The 14,619-nt window shown below is 38.7% G+C and overlaps 1 protein-coding gene and 1 long non-coding RNA gene across 28 annotated transcripts in view; one reads left to right on the forward strand and one right to left on the reverse strand.

Moving 5' to 3' along the window:
- SORBS2 (sorbin and SH3 domain containing 2) overlaps window positions 1-9,979 on the forward strand; it is a 248,101-nt gene extending 238,122 nt beyond the window's left edge. For all 27 annotated transcript variants that reach the window (XM_060183784.1, XM_060183700.1, XM_060183701.1 and 24 more), the window contains 2 exons: window positions 2,535-2,641; window positions 7,491-9,979. In XM_060183784.1, the coding sequence (XP_060039767.1) occupies window positions 2,535-2,641; window positions 7,491-7,552 (169 nt within the window). In that variant the 3' untranslated portion in view covers window positions 7,553-9,979. The remainder of the gene's footprint in view (window positions 1-2,534; window positions 2,642-7,490) is intronic.
- Window positions 1-14,619, reverse strand: part of LOC132536193 (uncharacterized) — a 35,487-nt gene that overhangs the window by 5,199 nt on the left and 15,669 nt on the right. The gene's annotated exons all lie outside the window — the stretch shown is intronic.

Genomic DNA, 14,619 nt, shown 5'->3' on the forward strand with positions numbered 1-14,619 from the left:
AACTTCAGGCTTCAGGCTGACCAGATACTGTTTTCTAGGCACATTTTACCAGCTCTTCCCTAGCTCCCCCGCCCCATACACACACACACTTCTTAAGTCAACTCTACTCAGGCCCCCCAGTCTGAAAAAGTTCAGAAAGCAAAGTCAATGGAATTGTGTTCTTGATTGATGATAAGATGTTTGAGTTCAAGTGATCAAATAGTTCACTCTCTTTTTTTTTTTTCCGCCTCCAGAGTATTCAATGGGGCTCAGTGCAAGGACTATAAATCCACTGCTCCTGGAGGCCATTTTTAATTTTTTTTTTTTTTTGGATAGGACATAGAGAAATTGAGAGGGGAGGGGAAGATAGGGAGAAAGAAAGATAGATACCTGCATAGCTGCTTCACTACTTGTGAGGTGACCCCCTGCAGGTGGGGAGCGAGGGGCTCAAACCCAGATCCTTGCACTTCATATTATGTGCACTTAACCCAGTGTGCCACAGCCCATCTCCCTCAAATAGTTGTCTTCTATTGAAATACGGTTTTCTGAATGCATGAAGTAATTAAAAAATAAATCATTCTTCTTTAGTGAGCAGTATTAAACATTAATCAACTTCTTAAATTGGCTTTAAAATCCAAAGTGTATTAAATGTGGTTCTTGTTTTTTTTAATCAAAGTAATACTTCACTCTAATATATGTTTCAAATATACATCATTAAAAATCAACATCTGTATTCACTGCATTAATTTCACCAAGAGACCATTTTTCTTAAATCTCCAGAAGTACATAACTGTCATAAAGAGTAGCAGATTTTTTTTTAAATCACCCTTGAAGTACTGGTAATATATATTAATATGAATCATTTGTTTTAAGTTTATATCAAATGCTTCCTAGCCTCCTTAGCTGTTATCATTTGTATCTTCACTTTCCAAAGTGCCAGTAAATATTTTTTTTCTTTTTTTTTAAATTTATTTCTTTATTGGGGAATTAATGTTTTACATTCAACAGTAAATACAATAGTTTGTTCATGCATAACATTCCCCAGTTTCCCATTTAACAATACAACCCCCACTATGTCATTTATCATCCTTCATGGACCAGTAAATATTAATTGCATTAAAACACATGCTATTTTATTGCCAGAAACTCAATGTCTGAATTCATTATTGATTATTAGTACATGCTTTCAGAGAATTCAGGCAACACAAGAAAAGTAATAGCATTCTATTAATTTTTATGTAAAATTATTTCAAGAGGGGGTTTTTACATTAAACACAATTCTTCCCAAACCTATTTTGAAATGGAATTTTGTTCATATATACTATTTGAAACTGGCTTATGAAAACAGAGCAAAGAATATTATCTTCAAATTCATAAGTGTGTTATATCAGATTTTCAAATGCCAAATACTCAGAAAACACATCCAGACTATAAAATGAAACTCCTTTAAAGACTTCCTCTTAATGAAAAAGTAAACCTCTTTTATAGTAGTTTTGCACAGTGATTTAAAGGACATGTGTCTACAATAGTTTGTGCACCTCAGTTAAATATCATTTAAGTGATCTGGGAGGTGACACAGTGGATAAGGTTTTGTACTCTCAAGCATGAGGTCCTGAGTTTAGTCCCTGGCAGCACATGTACCAAAGTGATATCTGATTCTTTCTCTCTCCTTCTATCCCTCTTATTAATAAATAAATATCTTTTTTAAAAATTTCATTCTGATGACTCAGGACATGGTGTAGTAGGTAAAGTGTTGGATTCTCAAATATGAGGTCCAGAGTTCAGTCCCTAGCATTGCATGTGTCAGAGTGATGCTCTGGTTTGTTTTCTCTCTCTCTCTCTCTCTCTCTGTCTGTCTTTCTCTCATCCTCTCTCATGAAAAAAATATTTTTTAAAAAATTCAATTTGAAAGTTAAAATTATTTGTTGCTGCTTAGGGCTAGCTAAAAACAACTTTTTCTTGGTTTTACATAGCTGAATAATACACACAGTACTCCTCTATTTTGTACTTTTATTTACTGTCTGAATAACATACATCCATAACTTGACAATTAAAATTGCAGGCTTTATCGTTTCCGACCTGGGCCGGTTCACCCCTCCTTAGGCAACCTGGTGGTCCCCCGCTCCCGGGAGATCACCATATTGATGCCGAACTTAGTGCGGACACCCGATCGGCATAGCGCACTGCAGCCCAGAACTCCTGGGCTCAAGCGATCCTCCAGCCTCAGCCTCCCAAGTAGCTGGGACTACAGGCGCGCGCCACCACGCCCGGCAGGCTTTATCGTAAAACGTCTTAATCCAACTTGTAGATGTTCTCAGCTTACATGAATATTTCTCAATGTGAGTTTTTAAATGCTAATGAGAGTGGTTTGCTTTCCGTGAGAATCAAAATATTTTTTATTTCTGCACATTTTACCAAAGAGGCCAATGAACTAGTTGGATGTGGTAGTAAGATTTGTAATGTCAACACCAAAATACATATTATACCTTCTTCTATAGTTTTTCAAAGATGTAAAGGTTTTTTTTTTTTTAATACCTCTGTCTGTCCTGTTTAAGGTTTCAGGCTCTGTATAACTATACTCCCAGGAATGAAGATGAGCTGGAGCTCAGAGAAAGTGACGTCATTGATGTGATGGAAAAGTGTGATGATGGATGGTTTGTGGGTATGTGAACCTTTCCTTTCAGACACATTTGGCCATTTCATAATTTATATTTTTTGTACATTTGTATGGTGTAATGTGAAAGTCAAGTTTTCTTTGATTTCATAATGCAGTTGATTGTTCATGCATACATATATACTGTGTTATCCCAAGGTATTTGCACTTTTCAGTACTTCTTACATTGACTCCAATATGTGAAGTTTCTCACTGACTTCATTTATTTTTTTAACTTTTTTAAATATTTATTTATTTTCCCTTTTGTTGCCCTTGTTCTTTTTCATTGTTGTTGTAGTTATTATTGTTGCTGATGCCATCGTTGTTGGAGGACAGAGAGAAATGGAGAGAGGAGGGGAAGACAGAGAGGGGGAGAGAAAGACAGACACCTGCAGACCTGCGTCACCGCTTGTGAAGCGACTCCCCTGCAGGAGGGGAACTGGGGCCTCGAACCAGAATCCTTATGCCAGTCCTTGCCCTTTGCACCACGTGCGCTTAACCCACTGCACTACCACCTGACTCCCATTAATTTTTTTAATATTTTACCTTTTATTAGTAATTTAATATTGATTTACAAGATTGTAAGGGGTATAATTGTAATAGGGGTGTAATTCCATATAATTCTGAGTCCCATCCCCTCTATTGGAAACTTCCCTATTTTTTTATCCCTCTAGGAATATGGGCCAAAAATCTTTATGGGGAGCAGAAGGTGAGAGTTCTGGCTTCTGTAATTGCTTCTCTGCTAGACATAGGCGTTGGCAGGTGGATCCATACCCCCAGTGTGTTTCTATCTTTCTGTAGTGGGGTTGGGCTCTGAAGAGGTGAGGTTGAAGGAAACATTGGTGAGGTCATCTGCCTAGAGAAGTCAGGATTAATTCACAGTAACATCTGGAATGTGGTGGCTGAGGCTACAGTGCTTCTGCGAATGTCTCAGCTATAGTTGGTGAGGTTTGTTAAGATCAGATCAGATTTTTTAAAAAATCAGATTGATAGTTTTAGATATTTGTTGTTTTGGGGAAGAGTTCAGACTGTCCACCCTTACTCCTCGGACATACCTCCCAGACCCTCCCCTGAATTCCTTTCCAATTCCATGGAGACTAGATTATTTTGTTAAATAAATATTGTTTACATGAAAATTCTCTTTTAAAAAAGTAAAAAAAAAAATCTACTAGGAAAGACTGAGCTTTAGAACTCAGTTCTTGGAGCTTGTTCAAGGACCTGCTCTGGTTATGCAGTTTCCTGTAAAATCAGTTTCCAAAAGCCAAATGACATTCAGTACTTATTTTAAATGCATGGGGGATGAGGGAAACAAAAGATGAGGAAATGAGAGTTTTATAAAGACAGGCAGTTAGTGGAGAGATGTTAAAAATAAATAAATAAATAAATAAATAAATAAATAAATAAATAAATAAATAAAAAGCCACATTGGGAGTCAGGCTGTAGCGCAGTGGGTTAAGCGCAGGTGGCGCAAAGCACAAGGACTGGCATAAGGATCCCGGTTCGAACCCCGGCTCCCCACCTGCAGGGGAGTCGCTTCACAGGCGGTGAAGCAGGTCTGCAGGTGTCTATCTTTCTCTCCTCCTCTCTGTCTTCCCCTCCTCTCTCCATTTCTCTCTGTCCTGTCCAACAACGACAACAACAATAATAACTAAAACAATAAAACAACAAGGGAAACAAAAGGGAATAAATAAATAAAATAAATATTTAAAAAAATTATTAAAAATAAATAAATAAATAAATAAAAAGCCACATTGATGGCCCAAGCTTCCTCTTCTGTTTCTATTAATAGTCCTGATAGGAAAAGAAATTAAAAAAGGAAAGGAGCTGGTTACCTGCACAAGGAAACAGAAAATCACTCATTGAACCAAGACAATAGGTTCCAGAGTAAAAAAGAGGCTCAGAACTGTAGATAGGCCTTGTTCACTCTATTTAAGTGGTAGTTGTAATCCTATGGGAAAATCTGGTACAAAAAGTTTCAAATGATGTTCTCTGAAAGTAAAGGGGAATGTAAAATCATCATTATACATTTAATTCCATGTACATCAGAAATCATGTCCAGTGATAGAAAACCCCCACCCACAAATAGTGACTAGATTTTTTTTTCTTTATAGTGATTTTGCAAAATTGTTCTAATTTTATTAAAGACTTTGGCACATAATGATTCTTTTTGTAAAAGTTACTTTCAGCATGATCTTCTAAATGTATGGTATTAAAAGAATCGGGAGGGTAGTGGCGCACCTGGTTGAGCACACATGTTACAATGCACAAGGACCCAGATTCAAGCCCTCACCTGCAGGGGAAAACCTTTGCTAATGGTGAAGCAGCGCTGCAGGTGTCTCTCTGTCTCTCTTCCTACCTCCCCCTTCCCTCTCGACTTCTGGCTGTCTCTAATAAATAAATAAAAAGATTTTTAAAAAGATAAAAACATGAATTGGGTATTTGATCAGAGAGATAGATTAAGGGGCAGGTTACATGCCCTGCCATGGGATCAGCTCAGGTCCAAGGACACTTGCCTAATCTACCTTTTTTAGTCCCTTGGGTTATGAAGTCTGTCTCCAGCCTCATTAAAGCTATGGTCAAATAAAATGGTTGCATATGTGATATTATAAAATTATCAATCCATAATGACTCTAGAAGGATGCGAGCATCAAAAGGGGAATGAAGCAAGCAAGGATGAACTTTTAAAGAGAAAAGCAAGAGTTAATTTCTTAGTTAAGGAAAAATGTAGTTGGCTGCAACCTTCTTCCTCCTCCCAGTGTAAACAGGGCTTTCTACTGCTGTAATCTAAGTGGCCTTGGTCAGTGGCCTTAGAATCTGCTACTTCTGCCCATGAGTCTGCTGACACCCAAACAAATTGTACTTTCTGTATACAAAGAATAACCTGTTAAGCTTGTTGCCATGAGTTACTATGGAAAAGTTGATAACTGTAAAAGACAAGTGCCATTGTGCTCAGGGCTCAGTCTTTTGTGGACACAAGTCCAGCTGGGTCTGCCAGCATAATAAACACTGCCTCTTATGTTAAAGCCTCAGTGTGTTCAGTCTCTCTGCCTGAGAACAGCATCGCATGGAAGTCGTTATGACCACACCAGAGGAAGAAGCACTGGTACTGTGGTCTCTCACTCTCTCTCTCCGTCTCTCTATATCTGAAGGAAAATGTGACCTAAGAGCAATGAAATTAAACATGTTTGAGGCCCCAACTGTAAAAAAAAAAAAAGCTTAAGGTGGCGCACCTAGTTAAGCGTACACAGTACTATGTGCAAGGACCCAGGTTCAAGCCCCTGCTCCCCACCTACAGCAGGAACACTTCACAGGAGGTGAAGCAGAGAAGCAAGGAAGCAGGTCTTCTGGTGACTGTAATTCTCCTCCCTCTTTGTCTCTGCCTCCCCCTCTCAATTTCTCTCTGTCCTATCCAATAAAATAGAAAAAAAAAAAAAAAAAGAAGAAGAAGAAGAAGAAAAAAAAAAAATGGTCACCAGAAGTGGTAGATCCATAGTGCCAGCACCAAGCCCCAACAACAAAACCTCGTGGCAAAAATAAAATAAAATAAAACTTGGTAGTGAAAGATTTCCAGACACTATCTTCCTGTTGTACTGAATTAAGAAGATATGCCAAGCCCCACCCTTGGCTCCTGTACTTTTCCAGTCTGTGCTACACACTGTTAACTTCATCCTTATTTTGGATATTGTACTTGGAAATGTCACTCTTGGCCAAGGAGATAACTTAGCAGAAGAGCACAGGACTTAAAAGCCTGAAGTTCCAGGGTTTGATTCTCCATATGGCATATTCATCTTCTCTCTCTCTCTCTCTCTCTCTCTCTCTCTCTCTCTCTCATAAAAACAAATATATTGATATAAGGGAGGGCAGGTGGGAGGGGGAGAGACAGGGAGGAAGAAAGGACTTTTACTATCCCAGTCATACCAGTCATCACATTATCTAGCAGCCTTGGTGATCTTTGTACTAGAATTGACTATCATTCAGATTGTGAAGTTGACCTTTTTCTTTCTTTCTCCTTATTTATTTATTTATTTATTTATTTATTTATTTATTATTGGATAGAGACAGAGAGAGAACTTGAGGGGAGAAGGAGATAGAGATGGAGAGAAACATGCATCCCTGCTTCACCACTTATGAAGCTTTCCTCCTGCAGGTGGGGACCAGGGGCTTGAACCTGGGTCCTTGCACCCAGTAGCATGAGTGCTTAACCAAGTACGCCACCACCTGGCCCTCTTTCTCCCTTTTTATATCACCGTTTTCATAGGCTTTCACCTCTCTGGGCCAACTTTTCCAGAAAGAGGGAGGAAGAGGGGAAGATACCACAGCACTAAAGTTTCCCATGGAGACAGGACTCTGAGAGGCTGCCCTTTTCTATTTAGCCTGGTGGAATGGAGGCAAAGCACTTAAGTTTAAAAGGCAGTGAAGAAATTTAGCAACTCAAGTTTCTTTTATTTATTTATTTATCCCCTTTTGTTGTCCTTGTGTCTTTTTATTGTTGTAGTTACTATTATTGTTGTCATTGTTAGATAGGACAGAGAGAAATCGAGAGAGGAGGGGGAGAGAAAGATAGACACCTACAGACCTGCTTCACCACTTGTGAAGCGACTCCCCTGCAGGTGGGGAGCCAGGGGCTCGAACCTATGCCAGTCGTTGTGCTTTGCACCACCTGTGCTTAACCCGCTGCGCTACCTACCGCCTGACTCCCACAACTTAAGTTTCTTACTTGGGCTCTCAGTCATTCTAAAGAGCTCTTTCTTTCCCAAATCCTGCAGGACTTGCTTGCTTAGTAAAATCTTGTAAATAGCTTGTAAGCCCCCATACATGAAGTGATATTTCACAGTGATTCTCCCTCTTTTGTTTCCAGGAACCTCAAGAAGAACTAAGTTCTTTGGTACTTTTCCCGGAAACTATGTCAAGAGGCTGTGAGTCACTGTCCCTCCTTATTTAAACTACATCATTTAAACTTTTCAGCAACATCTGCATAAACTTGCCTGAAAGATCCTGCAGGCCTCCCATTGTTATGCCTTATGGTCTCCAATAGAAGTCACTGGCCATCAACATCTCCACCTGCCACCAAACCAACAGCAAAGTAGCTGCTGCTGTTGCTACTGCTGCTGCTGTGAATATTGGAGAGACTGGCAAACTAGCTTCTGTGTGAAAGTGCTTATTTCTGCCTTCTGCTCTAAGCCTGGAAAAAGTGATGTGTGGGGTCAGAAAGTAAATCATTATACTGAAGAATGGTTCAATATATGAGACAAAAAAAAAAAAAAAAGGAAGAATGAAAAGAAGAGAAAAAGAAAAGAAAAAATGGGGGGAGGGGTTTCAAGCAAGCTCACTGGTCCACTTTGGAAGACTCAGTTACTGAATGCTGTGGTTTGTATTTTCACCAATTTAGTTTGGCAGTATATTTTTCTTTCACGAGTTTGCCTAGTTTATACAGTATGACAACTATGCTTCAACTAGTGTTTGCCTGCACTTACGTGTTGTAATACGCACAGTGATTACAAAATCTAAAGCAAGAGGAGGGAAGTTAATCAGACGAGTGTGATTTTATTGCTTGAATGTGAGTTTTCAAATAGGAATCTTCTGCAATTGTTTATTGTGCTTTTAAGAAGTACAAATAGTCAGTGAATAAGAGCATTTGGTGATAATCATGAGACTATAAGAAGTTTAGCTAGACTACAGAGAACTATTGTGTTGTAAAGTTGCATTGCTATTTTATATTAAAATGTAGTAATCAGCATCATGAACAATGAGCTTTTAGTGTTTTATTTATCTGATAAAATTTAAATAAAAGCAGTGTTAGTGAGAGGTGCAAAGAATTATTCTAACATAGACACTTGAAAGTATCTGTAAGCAATACTCATAGGTAAGATTTCACTGTGTGTACACACATACAATGGAGATTGTGTGAAGCAATCCATATGATATGCTGTACATTTTATGGAAATGTAAAAGAACCCCACATATTATTTTATAGAAATAGAGTACGCCAGAAGCATCACAAGCATTAAAGCTGGTTTTAGCAAGGATTATGATCAATACAGTTATTTTTACTATGATAATTATTTTTCTTCTAAATAGAGAACTCAGAATCCTCGCTACATTTGAGGACAGGAGTATGTTGAGCCTGATTTTTCCAGTGTGTATAAAATGCTTCCTTAGAATAAATTAGGCACTTTTCAGAAACAGTGTTAAGTCATTCAGGTTTTATTTTCTGCCATAAAGTAGAGATACACAAAATGACATGGGAATCTGAAAGATTTGATACGGTCAATAGTGCCTGACTTACACATACCTTGAGAACTATCTTTGTATTTCTTACGACTTTGCGTAAGAACTATTCATATTGAATCTTGAGTCCCTTACAGACCACACTTTTTATGGTATTTCTTCTGTGGACAGTGATTGATCTTTTCACAATGTATGTAGACTATAGGGTTTTGTACATATGTTTGCTCCCTTTTTGTACAGACTATTTAGTTGCTGAGAAAACAGGGAAATTTCTTAATTTGGTCTTTATCCTTTACTTAAATTGAGCTATAACGCTATCAACAGGTTACTTTTACCTATTCCACAAGTCACAAGCACGCCTTGAATCCGTAAGACAGCTTTTATGCAAAAGTCTATGAGTTTAAAAGGTCTTAGCAGCCAAACTGAAATGTACTTAAGTACTGATTACAGAGGAATGTCACTAAGAAGCAGATAAACACCTTTTTTTCAGTAGCCTACCTTGATTACTATCAAATTCAGAACCAGCTTTATATTTAAAAGGCCTTGGGGTTTGAATTAAGACAATTGCATGCAGCTTTGCTGATAACTGAAATAATTACCTTTGATGACATTTCTGAGAAAAGATTTCAATATCTGTTGCCTGTTATATTAAAAAAAACACTGTTTCTACTCTCTGTATCAAATTTTAAAAGGTAAAATATTCACACCTGGCTGCCAGGTAATTTGAATTCTTACAAGCAAAGGTAATTGTGTTTTTCTTGAATAGACATCTAATAAATTTTGCTTGGAATTAACTTCAGTTTTTTCTTCTTGACATTTATCCTTAAATGGATTCCATGCTTTATCTTATTTGTTAGATAAACTAAGAGACAGTGCATATACTATGTGTTCTCTTGACATACATGGATTAAAAGCCTATCTAAAAAAATAAGAAAAAAGCCTATCTGCAGCATCAGGTGTTGTTTTGTTTTGTTTTATTTTGTTTTGTTTTTTTACCTGAGCACTGCTCAGCTCTGGGTTATGGTGGTATGGAGGACTGACCCTGGGACTTTGGAGACTTAAGCATGAGAGTCTTTTTGCATAGTTATTATGCTTTCTACCCCTGAGTAGTATTTTTTTTCAAGCCCACAACTAGAGTTTATTGTTCTTTGGCTTAAAACCTGCTCTTACACCAAAACAACACTTTACAAAAAATATTTCTGCCTCAAAAAATCTCCATTACTTACATTAATTGCATTCTATTACATTACATTAATTGCATGAACATTTCAATTCAACTATTAAACTATTTAAATTTTAAAATCCTTTCCATAGAAAGTTTTATCATCATTTGAATGGCAGGCTCTGGTAAAACCCACAAACTTTTAAACCATGTCAAATTATGGGCCAGGTGGTGGCGCACCTGGTTAAGTGCTCATATTACAGTGTTCAAGCCCCTGGCCCCCACCTGCAGGTGGAAAGCTTGAATGGTAAAGCAGGGCTACAGGTATATATATATATATATATATATATATATATATATATATATACACACATATATATATACATATCCTCCTCCCCTCTTAATTTCTCTCTGTCTCTATCCAATAATAAATAACTAAAAATGTTTTTTTAATAAAAGAGATGCCAAATTATATGTTGAAGTTGAGTTTCATTCCTTTCTCTCACACAAATAGTGACTTGCTAGCTTTCCTATTTAGACTCTCTGTAATATACCTTAGTCTCTGTCTTTGATTCCACCTTCTTTCATGTCTGCCTCTCATATATTCATAAAAGCATGTGTTCTTCTGCTAGTAATTCAGTTATCAAATACATCATTTTATGTTCACTTTGTCATGGGCATGACCAGGCTCAAGCCCCCCCCAGATTGAAGGGCTGTGGTGTCTTTCTCTCTGTCTCTGCTGTTTCTGTCTTCCTATCTAAAAAAAGTCAACATAAATGGTGATGCCCTATTGATGACAATAAAAAAAGAAAGTATGGGAAGTCATGCAGTAGTGCAGTGGGTTAAGCGCAAGTGGCATGAAGTGCAAGGACCGCTATAAAAATCCCGGGTCGAGCCCCCGGCTCCCCACCTGCAGGGGAGTCGCTTCACAGGCCATGAAGCAGATCTTCAGGTATCTATCTTTCTCTCCCCCTCTCTGTCTTCCCCTCCTCTCTCCATTTCTCTCTGTCCTATCTAACAATGACAGCATCAATAACAACAACAATAATAACTACTACAACAATTAAAAACAAGGGCAACAAAAGGGAAAATAAATATAAAATTTTTTTTAAAAAGAAAGTATCACTTTGCTTCCCCTTAATACCCACTTTGATCTCCCTTCCACTGGATAACTTCCATTATATCTTAGCTCTCCATTAAAATGTGTGCCCTCTCTGAAGTAAATACCCCACAGGATTGGGGAGACAGCATAATAGATAGGCAAAACACTTTCATTCCTGATGCTCTGAGGTCCCGGGTTCAATCTCCAGCACCTCCATAAACCAGAACTGAACAGTGTTCTGGTTTCTCTCCTCTCTCCCCCCAACCTCATCATTCTTTCTCATTAAAATAATGAAATATTTTTGATGACCCATAATATTCTTTTGTTTCTGCTTCCTCCAGAGTATTTGTGAATAATATAACCAGACAAAATCTGCTTTGGTAAAATTATCAATGCCTGTTACTTCACTCAGAGGTTGCTTGTCACTGCACTCTAGAAATGAGGCTGTTGTCAATATATATCTGAGATTTTAAATATGCATGTGTAAAAATCTGTGGGGACAGAGGAACCCTTCTGCACTGCTAGTGGGTATGTAAATTGGTCCAGCCTCTGTGGAGAGCAGTCTGGAGAACTCTCACAAGACTAGACATGGACCTTCCATATGATCCAGTAATTCCTCTCCTAAGGATATACCCCAAGGACTCCATAACACCCAACCAAAAAGATATGTGTACACCAATGTTCATAGCAGCACAATTCGTAATAGCTAAAACCTGGAAGCAACCCCAGTGCCCAACAACAGAGTGGCTGAGAAAGCTGTGATTTATATGCACAATGGTAATCTTATTTTTATACCATCAATGAAAGGAAAACAAATTTGGAAAACACCAGAGGAAGCCAGGCACAGTTTCTCTTATCTAAGAAAAGAGAAAAAGAGGAAAGACATCTGGAAGTAGTAGTAGGTTGAATGGGGTGACTTAGAAAGGATGTAAAGACAGGACTGTTGAAAAAATAGGAGAAAAAATATAAAGTATAGATAATTGTAGAATCAGCCCATATCAGTAAGCTTAGAAGAAATACTGCAGTTCCAATGGAGAGAATGGGGACACAGAACTCTGGTGGTGTAAATCATATGGAACTATACCCCTATTATCTTACAATTTTGGAAATCAATATTAAATCAGTAATTAAAAAAAGAATTGAGTTCAGAATTGTGTTTACCTCTCACACTTTTATGTTCTTCTAAATGATGCAAGCTCAGTACTAAACCCACTGCTGACCAATCTGTACACTAGGAATTGCACAATTAAACCTGCTACCTCCCCCTTGCTCTCTTTTCAAACTCTGTCATCATGAACAGCCAGACACCCACTCAGAACAGAATGTTGCTGTACACAGGATGACAAGAAGAGGTATATTCTCGATCTAGCACAATAGTATTTCCCAGGGGAGGATAACTAGCTTTACTTTTTAAAAGAATACATTCCCTGGGGCTGAGTGGTGGCTCAAGGGGCCAGACTCAAGGCCTAGGTGCCCCACCTTTAACAGGGGAGCTTCACAAGGAATGAAACAACGCCGCAGGTCTCTCCCCCACACACACACAACTCTTTCCTTCTTTATCTCCCTCTTCCTTCTCAATTTCTCTCTGTATCCAAAATAAAGATCTACTTCCTAGATGTCTAGAAAAAAAAAAAAAGAAGGAAGGAAGGAAGGTGAAGAGAGGGAGGGAGGAAGGAAGGAAGGAAGGAAGGGAGGGAGGGGGAGGGAAGGGAGGGAGGAAGGGGAGAGGGAGAAAGAGGAAGAAAGGAAGGAAGGTAGAAAGGAAGAAAAGAAAAGAAGAGAAGAGAAAAAGAAGAGGGAGAGAACAGTTACCATGAGAATATAAGTTCAGGGAGCCATGCGGTAGTGCAATGGGTTAAGCACACATGGCACCAAGCGCAAGGACCGGTATAAGGATCCAGGTTCAAGACTGCCCGGCTCCCCATCTGCGTGGGGGTGGGTGAGCAGGTCTACAGGTGTCTATCTTTCTCTCCCCTTCTCTGTCTTCCTGTCCTCTCTTGATTTCTCTCTGTCCTATCCAACAACGATAGCAATAACAATAGTAATAACAACAACAACCATGATAAACAATAAGGGCAACAAAAGGGAAAGAAATGGCCTCCAGGAGCAGTGGATTCATAGTGCAAGCACTGAGACCTAGCACTAACCCTGGAGGAAAATTAATTAATTAATTTAAAAAAGAGAGAGAATATAAGTTCAAATATAGGTATGTCTTAACAGAGAATGAGCCTACCCATGGACTGTGATTTATTAAGGCCTAGTGTCTGTGGCCAGTGGCCCAGCTGGACAGCTGGTGTGGCTCTGGGATGTGCTCGGTTATTTTTGAGTCACTGGGAGACAGGTGAGCTCAGTGTGCTCTGAGAGCATGGTGTACTTACTGGACAACTTTTCACTCTGCAAAGCTCCAGGATGCACTGGTCATTCTCTGCTAGGTGATACTGAGTGACCCAGAGCCTGATCTCACTGCTAAATTCAGTCCTTCTGGTCAGGAAAGTTCCATCTGAGCTCATGTACATGCATATATACTTGACCCAAAAAAACTTTCAGAGCAAGACAGAGATCTGCCTCGCAAATCCTCACCTGTTCCTTTGGGGTTTCGTCTTTCATACTTTTCCCTAAAATACAACAGATGACTCAGTTTTCCCAGTGGCTTCCAAAAATAAGCTTCATTTGAAACAAAACTCTTGCTATCATTAACAACACAATAGACAAATGTCAAATCTTGCACTGACAGATACAGAAAGCTTGAGAATATATTTTTTTTAAAACCAGAGATGGGGAATCTTTCTTCTACCAGTGGCCTTTTAAGTGTTTATAACATCATTCATAGGCCATACAAAAATTATCAACTAAAAAGCTAGCACCTAGGGTCAGAGAAATTGCTCACTCAGATAGTGTGTTGCTTTGCCATATGGCCAGCCCTTGTTCAAAACTGATCTCTACCATATTGAAGAAAGCTTTGAAGCTGTAGTTAGTCTCTCTCCCTCTTCCACCCCCTCTCCCTCTCCCTCTTCCCCCCCCTCCCTGTTTCTCCTTCTCCTTTCACCCCTCTCTGCCTCTATCTATAAAAAGTCAATGTTGCTATGAAAAAAAATTCTCAGATTTATCGAATTTCAAGTGCTGCCTACAATTGCCTTGGCAGAGCCAAACCAAAGGATTTCACAGGCTTTAATGACCCACAGGAAGGGCATTCCTCAGACCTGCCCTAGGGGAACTCAATCTGTTCAGGAGATATAAATTCATACTATTAAGTCTCTTATATAAGATTTTTTTAAGTCCAGAGTTAAAGAGCTGAGGGCTGTAACATTAACAATCTATATAGTCTGCCTTGCCCTGGCAATACCAGATTCTTTGGCAGAAAGCTGTCCTGCCTCTCAAATTCTGGAGGATAGGACAGATTATATGTGGAAAGGAGTAAGATTATAGGAGAGATCTTTTAAGGTACACACTCAACAAGTGTTTATACAGAAAGCAATATCAACCTGTGAAAAGTAT

The sequence above is a fragment of the Erinaceus europaeus genome, chromosome 2, assembly GCF_950295315.1.
Source record: "Erinaceus europaeus chromosome 2, mEriEur2.1, whole genome shotgun sequence".
NCBI lineage: Eukaryota > Metazoa > Chordata > Mammalia > Eulipotyphla > Erinaceidae > Erinaceus > Erinaceus europaeus.